The sequence below is a fragment of the Opisthocomus hoazin genome, chromosome 6 (genome assembly GCF_030867145.1).
Source record: "Opisthocomus hoazin isolate bOpiHoa1 chromosome 6, bOpiHoa1.hap1, whole genome shotgun sequence".
Classification (NCBI taxonomy): Eukaryota; Metazoa; Chordata; class Aves; order Opisthocomiformes; family Opisthocomidae; genus Opisthocomus; species Opisthocomus hoazin.
In genome coordinates this window covers 41232676-41251735 of record NC_134419.1, presented here as the reverse complement: position 1 = coordinate 41251735, position 19060 = coordinate 41232676, and the positions used below count along the sequence as shown (strand labels likewise).

The 19060-nt window shown below is 43.2% G+C and overlaps 1 protein-coding gene across 2 annotated transcripts in view; it reads right to left on the bottom strand.

Moving 5' to 3' along the window:
* Nucleotides 1-19060, bottom strand: part of ADK (adenosine kinase) — a 289560-nt gene that overhangs the window by 9187 nt on the left and 261313 nt on the right. For both annotated transcript variants that reach the window (XM_075422902.1, XM_075422903.1), the window contains exon 10: nt 8752-8838. In XM_075422902.1, coding sequence (XP_075279017.1) covers nt 8752-8838 — 87 coding nt within the window. The remainder of the gene's footprint in view (nt 1-8751; nt 8839-19060) is intronic.

Genomic DNA, 19060 nt, shown 5'->3' with positions numbered 1-19060 from the left:
ACATTGCTCCTATTTTAATACAGCGGCATTTAAAATCTTTTGCCTCTTTAAATATCTGGTACAGCCCTGGGTTGATACTCCTCATTTACCCATCACCCACAGCTGCAACCGGCCTGCAAGCACTGCTGCTACCGCTGCTTTCAACTGCAATGGTCTTTTTCCTTTTGCTTCTTTCTTACTGCAACTTTGCCACCTTCGCACTTCCAGTGGGAGCCCACTTCAGCGCGGGGGAAGCGAACAAGGTGTGGGAGACTTTACCATCCTGCTACACACTAGAGGCAGCTGCAATCGGGCGAGGATCCTGCCAGCTGATACCACAGCCCGAGAAGCACCATTACGGTCACTGCGTCAGCCCCCACTGCACCACTCCAAGTCGTGTCAGATGAGAAATAGGTAACATACTTCAGCGTTTTTATATTTCATGGTGTGGCAGTGCATCTCCTGCGACTACAGCAGCAGCTTCATCTGACACACTGGGTCTTAGGGGACTACATCCTGCCCTGGCTCCCAGGGGAACGCTCTTGATCCACCCTGACTAGTGCCTCTGTCTCTACTCAGAATACGTTCAAATAACACAAAAATATTACCAACAGTCTGCCAGCAAGATAATAATAACTCATTAAAGTAATTTCTAACCTTCCACATGAACATTTTCTTTATCGTTACATGATTTTCTAACACATGACGCATTCACATAAAATGAAATGCTACGAGGATAGGGATAGTAGGCATGACGAACAATTTTACGTGGCGATGATTTGGTTTGAGGCGTTAACTCAATCTGTAATTGTCCCATAGCTATTACAGCAAAAATTGGAACTTTATCACTGCTTTTGAAAATCTGTATGTAACACGGTAGGTTTGTTTTTTAAAATGTACGCAACCTATTCGGCGTTTACTTCTCACAAAGCCTGTCCGGAATGTCACCGAGTCTATGCTGAGGTAAATTAGCCCTTTTAAAACCTGGTTTTGGAAAATATTCATCCTCTTGCTGGGTACTGAGGCTCCCTTAACACTGACAGTGTCACTGACAGGAAAGAGACACAGCAGCCAGGAGGATCAGGTCCTGCTTCAGTCTAATTAGAAACTTCTGAGGGTTTTTAATTCCATACGCTGATCCTTTTAAATGGGTCTCTCACCTCTACGTGTCGTTTAAAAAATGACAGCAATTGTACCAATGTTTTGCTGTACGTTAATTCTACTATGTATTTTTCTGGATTGCCTTTAAGTTGTACAGGTGAAAATGTGAATTACCACATTTAAGTTACGGTATTTTGATAAAAAATACATACGGAATAAAATGAAGATGAACAGTTAGAAACCAAGAGAAGAGCAGAAATTAAAACAAAACAATTAAACCAGACTGGATCACAATTAAATCATACTTGGACAACACTTGCGACCAGATTTAAGTATAGTGCCAGCACAGAAGAGTGTATTATTCCCACAGAAATCATTTTGACTGGAAATTGGTAAAAAGTGAAATAGGGAATCCAAAAAACCCCAGGAATATTCCGTGGTTTTCGTGAGTGATATCTATTCTTATGTTTTTGTTTGCGTAGCTGCAATTCAAACTGCGGCACATTTCTAAATTGTGCTAGTGCTAATGTCGAAATCACCAGTGACCGGCTACACTATTGATCAGAACGATGCTGTGCCTCTCGCCGGGACGGAGAAAATCCACCAGGACCATATAATCTGGTTATTTGCCAGTTTGCAGAAGGTCAGTTACAGAGATAACGTGGCCTTCTAATAGCCTAGGTTTAGATGCGATGCTTATCTGCGAGAGTGACGAATGTCATCAGACCCCACGGGGGTAAGTCATGAGGAGGTTGACAAGTTGTCCCCTAGTCAGCCGAGACTGACGCCCTATCTGCAGCTCAGCCATTACGCTCACGGACGCCGTTTATAAAACAGGAGTATTAAGGACGGGCAAAACGGGCTGTCAGTCAAAACGCTGATGACATTGAGAAGGTATTTCTATTTCAAAGCTTCATATCTCATCAGCCGCGATCTCGGTAACAACAGGATTGCTCAGAGGCAATTAGCCACCCATGTTGTATAAATGAAGACTGAGAGAGTGCTGATTTCTGTTGTAACATTTATCTTTACTTCAGAGAAAAGACGGAACCATCCAAAGTAGCATCCCCTTGTCTCTTCGCTCGTGAAGATAAATTTTGTTGCAAAAATCAGCCACAACAAGTTACATGCACATACATATTTAATCGGTATCACCAAAAAACTACCCCTCGCTCCCAGCTGGCAAACCAAATTGCATCTCAGAGCTCTGGTGTTATCAGAAGGCAGTACTTCACAGCAGTCATATTTTATCCACTGTATTTCTATCAAATGTGATTAAAAAATGCAGACAACTTCCCAAGGTATCTTAAACAAGCACAAAAACCTTCTACAAATTGAAGACCACTGTAAGTGGATTAAGTAGCTTCTGACATCACACTCCTGCTGCTCAGTAAAGAACTGTTCCTGGTTCCCAGAACTTCTGTTCTAACAAATCTAGAATGTTTTAGGGGTGGCGAGTACTGGAGGGAGGGCAGCTCTTACAACAGAGATTCAGACAGAGATGAAAATACAACAAACAAGAAGAATATTTCATTTCTCTGCAATGCTTTTAGTGAAAACTGATTCTTCCGCAATCCTAAAGACCCCTATAGACCCATTAAGGAACTTTCTTTTTAACACAGTCACAAGCTCACTCCCAATTCAGTATCCTGGCAAACCATTCAAACCACTTGTCTCTGCTGAAGGCGTTCTCAAATCTTTCCGGCACGTTTAGCACTCCTGGTACCGCCACACAGCAACTGTCCATAAGAACCCATTCCCTCCCTCACACGTGCACCCCCCTCCATCCACACAGCTCCTTCACACGAAATATAGCACGACCTTCTTAGGCAATGTCACAAACACAGCCCACCTCTGCCCTGTGTCAGATGTATCATGAGAAGATGGAATTCCCACTGTACAAGCTTCATTTTTCTATCCTGTGAGCTTCCACTCTTCAGGCTCCAACACCGCCTGCTGAAGATGATCGAGGCTGGATTTTTGGAGGACCTGGAAATGGCACCTGGGAACCTAATTCCTATCGGATTGGAACTCCTAGGGCCATAGCACAACTTGGGCTGGAAGGGACCTCTGGAGGCCCCTAGCTTCAGCCCTTGGCATCAAGCAGGGCCAACTCAGATCATGTTAAATCCCATCTAGCTGATTTTTTTTTATTTTAAAGACTCTTGGATTCCTGCCACAAATGATGGGTTCTGCAGAACCGCAGCATAAGAACTCTTATACGGGATTCCATTCTGTTTCCATTTTTATCAATGGTATACTTGTTTAAATCCACTGGCTTCAGTCAAGGTAATCCAAAGTTATATTAGTGTGCTTGGAAAACAGATTCAGACCTTTTTTAAAAAAGGTTTCTGAATCAAAGTTTCAATAGTAGAGGAGTAATGACGAGCAATTACTCTGTGTGCTATGGGTTCTTTGCCAACCTATGTTTATATTTCTTGTGCTGTGTTTTTTAAAAACACACATTATGTATATGTATAATATATTCAAAGCATGTTTTGCATGAAGGATAATATTTTAACATTTCAATAATGTAGAAGTGTACCGAATATTACTTAGCTCCGAAGCCAAAGCCGCATGTCACTCTATAGAAAATCATGTGCATTTACCTCATGAAAACAGGCTAAACTTTGGCCAATGTGATGACCTTCAGGCAAACTCTTAGGAGTCCAAGGTCTTTATCTAATTTGTAAAGGCATTTAGATTAAGATGGAAAAATAATGTTTAGAATTAACCTCTGCATTAGAGATGAGGGAATGGCGCTACTGAGCCAGTTTGGCAACAGAAAGAGGAACAAAAGGAGGGAGGTATCTCCACTCAGCCCTGTGGTCGCTGAAGAAAAGCCAAGGATGCATGAGGCACACTCACGCGAGGCCACAGACGAAAGACGAAATTCCTCTTTCGCTGCTGTCCCTGCCTTCTGTCGGAGCAGCTCTCCGACAGCTGAGACAGCAGCTGGCCATCTCAGAAGAGTCACGCTGGGTTTTGCGCGCGCGAGAGAACCGCTTCTTCTGCAAGCATGTGCGCCAACAAAGTTCTGAATGCAGCTTTCCAACTCTAGGTAGTAGCTTTACGAGCCTCCCTGGCACATGAAAGCTGCCGATGGGATGTTTAAATTGGCAGGCGGTTTGAGCTGTTGACCCCAGCTCTGAGGCTGACCGAGACAAATTGCTATCAGCTCATATTTGGCACCGGACAACTCTTAACGAAGAGCTCCTTTCATCTTGGGATTTCCTTTCCTCGAGAATGGTGCAACATCTTCATAGCACGGTGGTAAGTCATGCACACGTGCTGTGATCATTCTGTCACTGCTTCACCACGCTACTTTTAAACGAGTTCCATACTCTGGTACTTTTCATGCAGTCTAGGACTAAATCATAGCAGATTACCAAGTCAATATATTTACATTAACAGAGCCTGAAGAAACATTGATTTTACACCTTCTATTCATTTATTACGAACCTTCTGTCCAGTTCCACTGAGCAGACAGATTCTAGGGGAGAGATTTTGCAGGGAGCAATGGCAGTAACCATCAGAAAAGATGCTTATTGTCTTCGTTAGTTCCAGCGGCAATGACCAAGGGGGGTCCAAGCAGAAGGCAGACCTACTCTGGCTAAACAGAGCAGGATGCCTTAAAGGAAAGCATAAGATGGTAACACTGTCCATACTTCCATCTATTTGTTGCCATTACATATGCTTGGGTTATCATTACTGCAAAGGTTCAAACTGGAGCTGACTAGTAATAAATGTTAATTTAACGCATAATAGAATGTTCCCCAAACTCCACAAACGAAGGCTGTAATTCCATTAAGAGGACCCTTGTGACAGAAGCCATGTCAGCAGAGCTCAGGTGATCTATCAAGGCCATCAGAACCCAGAGGTGGAATTGCAATTTTAATTTATGGGCATTTCAGGGATCTGTAACCAAAACTCTGCGCTACCCCTGAAACCCACAAGAGGTGCTGAGATGCTACAAAGTAAATCATTAGAGCTTAAACTTCTCAAAGGTGGCAGTGTTACTGGAAAGCAATAAAGGCAGAACTCTGCTAGTATGATGTAGAGAAGTGTTTTTCGCGTGAAGACACCTGCAGCAAAAGGAACCCCGTTTCCTACCCACGCATTACACCAGCCTGAGTGGCAGAGGACTTGATGCCTGCGGTAAGAGGCAAGGAATTCAGAGAAATGCCTGATGCCAACGTAATAAACACATATATCAACCAAAGAATGCAGTTTATTTCTCGTTGCTAGCTGTTGGGAGTGAGCTAGCTCTCCTTGGAGGCCAGCGGCTTCATGCTCAGCAACGCTGAACTCACGAATCAACTCGCAGAGTTACAAGTGCCCAGAAACTTTTTCATGACTTTAAAGTTTCAAGACCTTCAGTAGTTAGACAGGTTCTAGAAAAAAAACCCCAGCAGATTTCTTATTTTCCAGTTTCACATGGAGAAACACAGGAGTGATTTGCCAAGCTGGCGTAATTATGGAGAAGGAATTTCCTAACAATCTGTGAGTCATACCTCGGGAAGAAAGTGCCTCCATGAAAGACCTTTCAAAGTATGACAGAGTCTAACCAACCTAACCTCCTAACGTAAAATAAATCCCACCTGATGGGGTTAGTGCTCATTATATCCCACAGTCCCCTCTCAGCTGAGACATCTGCGCCAACAAAACCCCTGTTCAGTCATGTCGATATTACCAGTCCCAGAGAAGTCTGGGAAGCTTGGCCATGGGACGCTTGTTCTCTGCTGTCTGAATAAAGGCACTACATTTCCAGGGTAGTATATTATAACACTGAGTGCATTTTTGAGTTAAGGGATGAATTTTGAAACATTTTACTACCAGGACACTAAAATCAAAATATTGTATGTAGTGTTGCCTAGGTAGTAGCAACTTGATAAAAACCTCAATCAAAGTAGCCAGAAAAACTGAAGATAACCTTCCCACTATAAAAAATCCATAAGGACAACATCTGGCTTAATGCTAGAATCAACACCAGATACATCTGTTGAGTAGTATTACCAATGTTACTGCATAGGGCTTTCTGGTAAGGAGACAATAAAGAACTTTTCCTGTTGCAAATACGTACTTTGAAAACACATGAAAAGTGTGATATAGATAGAATACAGACATTTCTCCCAAATGAAACCCAGACGAAATCAAAGCCTATGCAGTCCAGTATCCTACTTCCTACATATGGGAAGGAAAATGAAATGACTTCATGAAGGAGGCCACAGTATATAAGACCGGGATCAGCTGCGTATCTGGACTGATACGACTCCCCAATCTCCCATCTGGACAAAACTCAGGAAAACGTGTTCTCTGAGGAGAATAAATGACCAATTTATTATTTATGGTGTGATAGAGAACTAAAATATCTCGGAAGCTAACGGAAGAACCATGGATATTCTCAAGCTCATGTTGCTTTTTGAGTCATCGCAGAGAGAGAAATACGGCGCACCAAGAACCTGAGCTCACACACCGGTACTCCAGTGAGCGTCTCACTGCAGGGAGCTTTCAGGCAGATCTGCAATGCTGAGCCAACTTCCATTACAGCGGAAAAACCAGCTGAGGTCCCTGCTTTCTCTGGTGTCGAGGGAGAACCGTACAATGCCACGCTGCCACTGGACTGCGCTGCGCTTGTGCTCCATACAAAAAGCATCCGATGCCTCAGTGCTGTTTGTGAGGGAACCGAGGAAAATAATCTATGTCCACAAACAGCGATACAGGACCTCTGTTACCATCACCTCAAATACGCTGAAGCTTGCTGTACCCGGGCATGTTATCTCAACAGACTTTGAACGACAAAGGGGAGCTGGTCTTTTAAAAGACCTACTTTCCTACCTTCCTTCCTTCCTTCCCAACAGAGCTTACCATTTTCCACACCATTTCTCCCCTGGGAGAAAGGAATCTCCCAACTGACCCAAGACCCGGCTGACGGGACGCGCCTGCGCTCCTCTCACTGCTGGTGGAAGGCAGCAGCTTGGGAGAGAGCCTGCTGTGGTTCCTACCAGCCTGTCCCTTCAGATGTTCTGGATAATTACTGAGGTGAACCTCTTGGCCCTCCCACAGAGAGACAGCAGCGACGGACGTACCAGGGAAAAGGATATAACTTAAAGAGGAAGGGTTATGAGATACCAGGTGGTTCTGAAAGCCTGATTATTTATTTGCAATAGTCTTCCTGCAGCTGAACTAGGAAAGAACAAAAGTAGGATTCTTAAAAAAGAGTCCTGGTTCCAAAATTCCTAAAATCTGAAGAACTGAGAATAAATACAGCCTGAGATAAACATGGCAGACCCATGAAAAGATGCATCCTGCGGAGGCAAAGCTTGGCTGGTGCCTGCCACAGTGTCTGCCTGCGCCCTACTTGGTATTCTTTTATTTTCAGGATCTGCAAACAGAACAGGCAAGATCTTTTCTCTTTTTTTCACAACCAGAACAGCAGCTTACTGGCACAGCTGGTACACAGAGCACACGTACACAAGGACAAGCACTTGAAGAAGATCTTATTTACGTTATAGTCACTGTTACTTACAGTTCACATTTAGTCTTGTTTGTGATTTAGGAACAATAGGGAGTGACAAGCGTGCACTGAAAGGTGTGAGAACGGTATGACCTAACGTGTTTCCCCCTGCTTCTGCCCGTTTTGATTCACGAAAGCACCAAAGCAATGAGCAAATAACATTCCTATTTTCAGCCAGATTGAAGAGTATACTGAAAATTTATCATTGGTGTAAGTGATGTCCTGAGTAAGTGATGTACTGAGTAAGGACGGATTAATTCCCTTGCTTAAGGTTAAGCTAACGCTGAACCCTTTCTTGAAACAGGACGCAATTCTGAAGCTTTAATTTGGTAACACGCTGCTTGCTATCCCCTTCGTAGCTGCAAGACTGAGCCCCGCAATTCTATTTATAAAGTCTCTTTGGTAACGTTTCCAGTAAATTAGTGACTAATGGAGCTCTTTACAGCTACTACGTACTGGATATTAGAGCCTTCAGGATGCACTAGTGCATCGCAGAGCTACACGGATGAAGGTTACAACGAATGACAGAACTGTTGGATTAGATGGGGTTTTGGCTTATATCGAATAATTTTTTAAACAGGCATAGACATAACATCCTCCTCTTACCTCAGAGCTTGTGCCAAAAAAAATAGTAAGTTTGCAAATGGATATTAAGCAATGCCAGATATTTTCTGGGTTTGTTTTAACAAATTAACCCTTTGTGTTCTTTTCTGATGTCCAAATAATTGTATTGGAAGCAGATGTTCTACCAAAATTGACATGATCAGAAGACATTATGCTCACTTATTAACATATTGTTTAATATTCACTACAACCTGTTTTAAAGAACAACAATGCGTTAACATTTAAGCCAGGAGGGATTTCTGTACACTATATAGTACTTGATGCAGCTTGTTTATGCAACAGTCTGACAGATACAATTAATCTCATGAAAACGACCACGGCACAGCATAATGGCATATTATTTTTAAGTAATAGAACACCCTTTCCCTTTGAAAATCAGGACTTAATTAAATCATATAACTTCAGGGTGCAGAGAAAAGCACTCAAAGAATGCAGCTCATTCTGAAGGACAGTTGAATGAAAAAATGGCAGGTTTTACACAGAGAGAATAACCGGATGATCTTCAAACAAGAGAAAGAAGCATGAAATACCTCCGACAAACGCGTCTCCAGCTCCATTGGTATCCACAATTTCACTCTGATCGCTCACCAATACAGGGAAAGTAGTCACTTCGTTTTCTGTAGCGGAAGGGGAGAATAAAACGTGAGTTACTTGCAAACCTGACTTTGAAAAGCACAACAAACAATGAAAATCAAAACAACTGAAAAACGGACCTCTGACCTTTAACACGATAACTTGGGTAAAACCAGACTTGGTTTACAATTCTGGCTGTATTTACTGCATAGGGATACAGGAACACAATTGATCAAGTTATTTGTTGTGGACATTGTCATTAATTACTTCCAGCTTAACTTCTTTTCTTTATCTCCTAACAAGCAAATCAGGAGGAACAACATGGAACACCTGGGCATGTGGACGAGACGAAGAAAACCCAGCCTGCCAAAACCAGTGCTTCCTTTTAGATGCAGAGAGGTGATGGAGCCTCCAGACTGGCCAGTCCAAGCTTCCAAACACTCAACAGAAATTGCTGCATTGCAAAACCCAAAAGGCACGTGAGCTAACGAAAATAAAGCTGCGCAATAAAAAGCAGGAACCAGTGTAAATCAAAGTGCTCTCAAATCACACCTTTTTAAAAAAACACATCCACGTAAGAAGCCTTGCAGCTTGCCATCTGATGAGATTTGCTTTCAAGATTTCAGTGACTTCACTCTCTTCCTTAGTATTTCTTTTTTTAAAAATATTTCCTCCTCTGCAGCTCCCTGCCCTCTACTGGCACTCCTTGAACCCACGGCGATGGGTGGATACTCCGCATCCTCACCTCCAGCTCGCTGCCACACCACAGCTCAACAGAATTACACCACTTAGGTATGATAACTTTAGAGTTCTAGGGTTATAAATTTAATACACGCCACTAATTAATCAGCTCTGGCTTTCCAGGTGGTAATGTCATAATGACATGATAAAAATATAATTACCACCTTGTCACAATACCTTGTTAAAGTGTAAATTACCCCTGTAACAGAGCCAATGGAAGTTCTGCCTCTGGTAGTCAGTATGCATTAAACTGTCTCCCAGCAAACAGATTGTCCTTTGGCAGACAGCAGGAATTAAAAAAAGGGGAGGGGGAAGAAAAGCCTGTCAACCAAGGAAAACGAAAACTGCCAGAGCTGTTTTCTTTTCATTTTTGGTAAAAATAGAAAAATAACGGGAAATAGATCCTCCAGTGGCTGAAAGTTGGAGATGAGCGGTTTCTTCACCGTCCAGCAACAGAGCAGATCATAAAAATCCCTCTCAGGCTGACGTCGACGGGAGCAAACAAGAAAGCCTAGTTTGGGAGGCACATAATGAATTCGCAGTCTCAAATCAGGCCAGGCTGCGTATGCGGCAGAGGTACCAGAAGGCTCCTGGTTTCTGTGAAATGCAGTGTATCAGCTCTACTGCTCCTCACCATCTGCTCCGAAGCGAACCAGGCAGATATAATGATGCTGCCTCCAGAGGGAACTGTTGGCTGGCCCACCAGGAGGGGAGGGGAGCATTCGCAACAGCCAGCCTTGAGAGGCAACAGAAAACGGGTAGTGAAAAAGAGAAGATGAATATTCCAATTAAAGAACAGGGTTCAGTCGGTTCTCGGTGCATCCTCCTTTCTACCCTGTTCAGAAAGCCATTTAGAAACATGCTTCGATGCTGCGTTGTGCTCTTCAGATCGTCTTCAAGAGGAATGTTTTGTAGTAATTTTAACAGGACTCATTTGAATTGGAAATCAAGAAAGAGAGGTCTTACGTGAAACTCTGCCAGACGAGCAGAGCGTATTCATCCATTTCACGAGAAGGTATGTATGATTTGCTCTAGGTAATACTCAAACTATGAACACAGTGGTAACTCTGTTGAAGACACACTGGAATAAACTAGCCTGCTTCCTCCCGAAGCGTGCACGGGCACACACAGATGTTCTGCGTTAAATACTCGGGGGACACTGGCCCACGCAGACAGATGTAGGCGTCTGGGCACGGAGAGTGAGTAACGCACAGACAGTATATCTGCATGCTGTGAACGGGGCTGGGCATCAGCACGACTCTATTCAAGCACACCAAGACGAATGAAAGTTCTCACCATCATCTTTCTCCTTGCTTGTCCTGCTCCCTCTAGTACCTGCAGGTAAGCACTGCACTATGAGGTCTTACTCTGTTCCTTCTGGGCAGAGGTAACTGTAGGTAACCGAATTAGCCTAAAGCCCCAAACACATCAAGGAATTCAGCTGGTGTGAGAACAATCTTTTTTTTTCCTGATCACAGATTTCCATCTCTGCCTGGGTCATACATTCTGTCTCTATAACTTCACGTATTATCAAGAGGAGCAACAATCTCATAATCCAAAGGACTGAAGTTTCAGCAGCAGCTAGCATGGCTTTGGAGCACCTACTACATTATAAAGGTATTACCATCTGCACACACCCGACGGGCAAATTACCTTTCTTCAACCTTAGGAGAACTTCTACTAGCATAGCAGAGCCTTCTCAACTATAGTTAACAAGAACACATATTGAAAGAGACAACAAAACAATACAGAGTTGTTATTTTTTTCATTTCCTTCACAATAAATGAAGTCAGAATTAAATTTGCTATGACTCTACGTTGCTATGTCTGTGTAATAGCATGAAAACAGCTAACACCTCTCGCTGATCTGTGTTTTGTAACAACCAGGCATAACAGGGTGAATTAAGATGAAGCAGAAGTTTCCACTCTGAATATCCTTGCTTTTGTGTGACTTGAATGTCGCTTTAACTTCATTTTTGTGTGTGACCTATTGTGTTAGAAAATTTCCAAATCCATCATCGCAACCACGGAGACACCTTGGCTAAGTGCACTGGTCATCAGTGGCCTTGCTTTGCGAAGTCAGTTCTTATTTCATTTATCATTCTGAGAGCTTATGAAATAAGGAATAATTACATAAGTGTTTTGAAGTCCAAGTGCTACTCCTCTGGGCATAAAATCCAGCGTCCTACTTTTAAGCAACAAATATCTTCTATGGTCAACGCCCTGGCGTACAACGCATTCCACTTGGATACCACGTCCTGGAAGCCCGGAATTGTGAGTGTAAATTGCAACAAGGTGTCTATAATTAGGGCAGTTTTGGTAATAAGCATTACTGAAATTGAAAATTTGGGGCCTTTGAGTCAGCGCTCTCAATGATTTTACATTGGTGAGGAACTCCACTGTTTTAGAAGGCTATAGGAATAGTCAAACCCAAAGGTTCATGTGGTCATTTCACAGGCTGAAGACGATATTCACAGACATGCCAGAAGGAACCAGCTCATTGGTAAATTCAGTTATTGTTAATTTGTCACACTATGTACATAAAGCTGTGAAATTTATTTTCCCCAGGCAAAAACACGTGCTAGCATGTCTAGCTTCAGATATTCTTGTAGGTGAAACAGTCTGGAGAGACACAATTGGAGAGCAATTTTAACCGAAAACCCAGCGCTCCTTCCATTCCAACACACTGAAGCTCCCAAACAAACACAGGCCAATTCCATGACATTGGCTAGAACAACCGAACTCTGATGATAGCTGTGATACTGCAGGTCTGTCCTTAAACCAAACCAGAATCACAGACTACACGTCTACTCTTAGTACAGTAATAAACACCAGCAAGCAATCATTACATCCAATTAGGCTGAGTACTTTCCTTAACTGGGTCATTTACCAGTCTCTCTCGCTCTTAAAAGTAGATTAAATGTGTAAACTTACATTTAATTACCTGTAACAGAACTCTTATGGGCAACATGTTGGAGTGTCCTTAATTTTGTATTAAAATAAAATCAAAGTAAGAAGGGAGCCCTAAAATATATACAAAAACGTCTAGCTATTTCCTCAAATAAGCTTTTGATCCGGGGGCTGGTGGTGGTAGCACAGATGCTTACAAGCTGGAGACACACTCGTGTTTCTTTTGTGAGCTTTAGCTTGTAAAAAAAGAAGCAACTGCGAAACAGAATTCTGTCCCATCTCCTCCCCACGTTCACCCTCTCTAATGCTCTTTAGATTGGGGGCCAAAAACAGATTAAAAAGAAAGGAGGGGGAACAAAAACAGACAGGAAGACCTTAACAGAACATAGAAACCTGAACTGAAAACCTGTAAGTGTCTCTGGGCAGCTGTCAGGTAAGAAGTAACGAGAAAAGCATTTGAAGGAAGCCCACATTGGTCAGGACGACTCTGAGCTCTCACCTCTCTCCAGCACATAGAACCCCGCAGCCCACCGGCTCTAAGCCTCGGCACATTTTTCAGCACGTTAATACACCTTTCAACATGGTTAGTGTCGCAACTCTTTCTTCTGTTCCTCATGCAGTAACCCACGCTGTTGCTGCTGTACTTCACACCAAGATAGCCCACCTCGGAGCGTAAATCAGACAGCTCCTGCAGTCCTCCCACCGTACAGCACAGCACCCTCCAAAGCGACGCGGGGCACAGCACCCCGCGTCGGAAATCCTTAGGACTTCCCGCGAGGAATTTCTTCGTGCAAGGCAAAACTAAGCAGTGTGACAAGCAAGACGCAGGTCAGCCGCATGCTCTGGGAGCTTTCTAATCAAATATTTTAATAGGACTGAACAAATGATGCTGTATGCCAATGAATTCAGTATGTAACCAAGACAGCTTTGTAACCAGTAACAGAGAACAAGTTAAGCCTTCATTGCTATAACAAACAATGCTACCCCAAAGAAGTTCCAGAGTATAATTTATAACAAATTATGCCCACGGTATGACACACTTAGTTAACACAAATATTAATTTATTTCCATAATAAAAGACCCAGATAGGGCAATTAGGCTAAAATTCTCCTCGCAGCTTGCTCGGCCAAAGGAAGTCCACATAGCTGTGTTGGCCAGGACACAAAGAACCGTCCCTCAGAGGCAGCTGGTTCATTTTCAGTAGAAACAGAGGAGGAACATGATGCCAAAGATTTGAATCTTCTCTGGCTCTACCCATGGTCCTACAGATACCTGTAGGAGCAACGACTATGTGCAGACCCCATTTCCCCTCTCTCCTCGGAGGCAGAGTCAATCCAAAGCTGTTCAATGAGACTCACCGTCCCTTTATAGCTCTCCCCAGACCTACACTCGTCCCATTCTCCAGTTCAGAGTATTTTTATCCAGAAGTCATACTCATACCATCTAACTAAAGAGTGATTCATAGGACTGGAGTTAATCGGGGAAAGCAGGTTCCTCCAAAGGAACTCGTACATTCATGCACCTCAGCTATTAGCAGTGACGTCAAATGAAACACTATTTTTGCACCCAGTGTACATCCTCTGAACCTACGTCAGATCCTGCCTGCACTCCCGGTAATTCAACACCGCTCCTTTGAAGTAACTCTTGATTTCTACTAGCATGAGACCAGACTCAGAACTCTCTATCTAGTTACAACAATCGTAAAAAATGTAACGGCATCAACTAATAACTGATGAATAGCTTCTCTAGGCCCTAATGCGTTTTCTTTACTTTACAGAAAGTGTGGGAGCCACTTCAGCATCGCTGTTTTCTATGTCATCACTGCCAGCGCCATGAGTTGAAGCTCTACCTTATTTTTCATATTAAATAATTGAAAGATACAACAAATCTTTGACTATGACTATATGTGCAAATATGACTGTGTGCAAAAGCTGGGGAAGCAAGAGGTCAACAGCAAATACTAGTTTTGCTTCAGTTTGGTGCTAATATAACATATATATATATACACATATATGGAAAAAATGCCCTAAAGAACCAGCTGCTGAATTTTTCTGGCATGTGTCACAATGTTTAAGGTTTAGAGCGGCAATGAACTCTGCTGAAAAAGCCTTTCCAAGCACACGAGAGTATCGCCGTTTGCCTGCTGGGCACAGATTTCAGTGGGAGCTGGAACTGCACCCACCGAACCGCCAGCAAGCGCGCTCCTCTGGCGCGGCGGGGCTGCTGGAGGCAGAAGGCAGTGCTCAGAGCTACCGCCCGCTCCTGTGATCTCTGCCCGGACCAGGACAGGGGCTGAGGACTCGGGAAAGGCACACGGTGTGAAGCCCTCGGCACCAAAATGAAGAAAAGCTCAAAACTTCCGCAGCTCTTTCGCTGATGCAACACAACGACCGTCTTGGCATTACTACGGAGACCTCAGACCAGAATCAGTCCTGAAGACGGAAGAGACGGGTTACAACAAACGAAACTGGTGAATTGCATGGTCCTGGTCTCTGCCGAGACCCGGGGCATCGATTCCCTTTGCGTGACGACGGATTTACGTCCGTCCAGCCCTATCGCGGTCAGCCCAGGCCAGGCCCACAGCCACATCTGGCCCTGGGTATTAACAACCGCAGAACTCCGCTCCTGCCCTGGACACCCTGTGCGACACGGTTTGGCACTATATTTGACCCATACATGTAAAAAACTAAGCCGACTCCCCTCAACCCCTTCGTTTTTGAGCTGTATACGGGAATGGGACATACAAACAAATCTGTTCCTAGAGTGGATAGCTCAAGGATTGAAAACCAAAGCGAACAACCACAGCTGGAATGTCAATGTCTCATGTAAAGAACACACCAGGTATGTGTATCCAGGCGACACTGACACATAGGTCCTCGCTCACATGTGCTCTTCAGCCTTCTGAAGCCTGGCTGTGGGGACTCTGCCACCATGAAGCATCCTCCAGCTCCGCAAGCAGCCCCTGCGCTTCATCCCCTGTTCACCCTGACCCGCGCGCTAGCAGGAACACTCGTGGGTTTGTGCTCCGTTTCACGGTACTCCACAGACATATTTTAAACCACTGCCAAGCCGGACCATCAAAACACTGTCCTACGGGAGAAACTTCTGACAAACATCGACGTATAGTAAGGGCAAAGCACTTCCAACCCCAAAGCTTATCAGGGAATTGGCTAAATAAATGGGGAAAACCACATTATATTTGATTTTGAGCAGGACAAAAGCTGTATTATGCCTCACATTTTTTATACATTAAGCATATTGCACTAGTGGGGCAAGCGTACCTGTCAAAACTTGCAGACTTTCTTAGCTACACCTCCGTTTCAGAGTGGCGAACACAGAAATCACATCATTTAAATAACTGCCACGTTAGGTGACAGCTTTGTTTATGCTACACGATAATCTGCGAAGCACGGGTCGTCAGCGGAGGCAGCAATGGGCCCACGGCACTGCTATTTTACTTGAGCATCAGTAAGTCTGAAAAGAGGAGGAGTGAGCATTAGGTCACTCCAGAGCAGCTCCCAAGGAGCTTTTTCTTCTGGGAGAATTTATATTTAGTTTCCTAAATACAATCAGTCCATCAGAATGAAAGAGACAGCCTCCCCTGGAAACATTACTAAAAATAAGTTAATGTGTATAGACATATTTCTCCCTAGAAAACATTACTTGGATACTAGTTGGACATTGCTGAGGTAGGTACACCATAGAAATTCTACAGCACTGCCTTTAAATATTCAAATTAGATGTGGAAATTTTGATTTTTCATCCTTTTAACTCGAGCTCAGATCTAGAATTTTCACTATTTTTCTTCTCATGCTGTATTTGTAAATCCCGTGTTGCCTTTAATTAATATCTCCTTGGACTACTTACTTATTTTTGAAGCAGGAAACATGCTTGCTAAATGGATTTTCTCAGGCTTTGGTAGGTTATGGATCTATTCGACGATGTCACTGAAGTGGAGGCTGAAATTTGTTCTAATCTCAACAGGAAAATATTCTGCTCTTAAAACACCAGTTAAAAAACACCAGTTAAAAACAGAGCAACCCCACTGTTTTTAAAGGAATTCTTTAAGCGTTATGCCAGTATAGAAAAAGAATTTGGCCCCAAATGAAGTTTATTTTTCCCCTAAGCTAGTTCCAGGTCATTTCTTCGACAACTAAATATCCCAGCTATGATCTCTTTGCTATCACTTCACCAGTTTAGAAGCATTACCTAACCATTGCTTTAAGTAGGTGGTTAATCTACCACCTTTGAATATAATTTCACACGGATTTTAACGTAAAGGATGCAACCCTGGTTTTATACCATATTGAACTAAATTGGTTTGGATACAGTTATTAGGACAGCAGGTTTGACAACCAGTTTCCGGCAAGAGCTCTTGCATCCCGTGTTTGAGTAGCGAGCCCTGCAGAGCGTGGTGGTAGGCTACAGGCGCTCGTAAAGGTAATACGACAGGCTTTACAGCGCGGGCACTGCGGCCATTGCACGTCAAGCCCAACGCCATAAAAACAGGCTGCTCGACAAAACCCAAAGAACTAACCTCGCAGACAAATTAAAAATTCCCAGCCTCTATCTCTGCAGAGCCTCATCAAACGGCCACCATTGCCCGTCACTCTCGGTTACTGTTCTTTTAAAGTTTTATTTCTGTAGTATTAAATTGCTGAATCATTCAGTTTGAAGCTATTTCAACCTAAAAACCAAAACCACACGTTGATCTTCATTTTAGAAGCAACATAACATCTTAAAAATCATCAAACTTTAATTGACACCTATAGTTCAACATGCGATTTTTAAACCTAATCTGTACTTTTGTTATTGTCAAGGTGACCATGAAGATACGTATTAGAAGGAAAAAAAGAAAAAATCCTGCTCTAAGAGTTTCCAGTCTGAAAAACAAGGTTGGTAAGCAAGTAAATAGATATGTAAAAACAAAATGTGGACACCCTGCTGATAGAATTAAGTTGTGAAAAGTTACAAAGCGAGGCAAGAAGCAGATACTGCTTTAGAAACCAGACAGACGTGCAGGCAAAAACTCTGGTCAGCCTGCAGAGTGAGATCATTGGGACTGTAACTTCGAAATGTGGAAAAAAATTGGAAAATGCTAGTTGCTTGTTCTTTTTAGAACCATTTTGGTACAAAACATATACTTAATGGTTATTTAGACATACTGCCTGCTTTTTTACCATCTTTTCCTAGAGGAAATAAACACAGATTTAAAAAAAAGACTTTCAATTTAATGTTTTTGAAGAAAAACTTCCCTTTTTTATGGAAAAAAAATTAACTTCCGTAAGTCTGAACTTGCCACATTTACACTTGCATAAATACACTTTTACTCGTCTTTGCTGCTTAGTGTCTCTTTGTTCACCCTCCTTCCCCGCATCCTTCTCTGCCACGTGTAACCAACGATCCTAGCACAATCTGGATTTTTAGCTCGAGAAAAACTTAGCAGGCTTCATTCTCTTTCCATACAAACCCAAGTCTGGTCCGATGGCGGTGGCAGAGGTGGGGGCAGCGCGTGCTGGGGAGGAGCAGACCAACGTTCGGAGCAGGTTTCGTTGCTGCATGCACTTGGCAAACTCGACCTTCGAGCCTGTACTCCTTTTCCCATCCAGTCTCTTCTTTCCATTTTCCGAGTTTATTCAGAAATTCTTTACGCTTTCCTCCTGCAGCTCTGAACTTTGATGAGTCGGCCTCCAGTTCCCTGCGAACCAAACTCAGGGACCGCACCAGTGCCCCCAATCTCCAAGGAGGGGAGGGCTCTCACTCCTTACCCAGCTACCCGACTCCAGCAAAGGGCGTGCTCCAACCCCAGCCCACCCCGAGCAGTTTGGCTTGGCCTTGGAGAACCAAACCTTGTTTCTCTTTATCACCAATTTCTAACACATTTTAATTGCGGTACTCATTTCCCTAAGCCTCTGGAGACCCCAGCTTCACGTGCGCTCAGCTCTAGACCAGCGCAGTGACCACCCCGGCAGCCAACGCACAGCGCGCAGCCACCACGGCCATCTAGCACGCTCGCCTCTGGTTCTCCAAACATCTCTTTCGGTTGCACACACAAAGACCACTTCAGGGTTTCTGCATTCTACCTTTCACAACTGTCCCTTGATTTTTGGAACGTTTCACTTGCCTAGTTAAGCAGGAAATCCAAAAACTACCTTCAGGTTTTTTATATTGGCTTTTAGCCAAACACAAAAAAAGTCAGTGCAAAAGATGATACTTATATTCCATGATGCACCAGAAATTAAAAGAAAATTGCATTTTTAGCACTCTAACTACAGTGCTTAACTGCTCACAAATGGATTTTTGTATTTTTGAAGTAATTTACAGTGTGCAATAGGTATTACAATCTAATCCACCACAATCGCATAATTTTTGACCAACTTGCTGTTGATAAATAATGCAAGTATTAGGTTATTAAATTTTTCACAATTAAGTGACTAAGCAAGCTGTTTATTGCCTTCCGTTATACCCTCTGTTAATAAGATCGTTGTTGCAGATGTTCATGTATGCTGCATTGATGTTTAATGGTGCATGATGCTCTAGGTGGTTCCCATAACCTTGCTTTGTCTCCTATGAGCTGACTCAATTGATATGATAATAGAGAAAAGAGGTCTGAAAC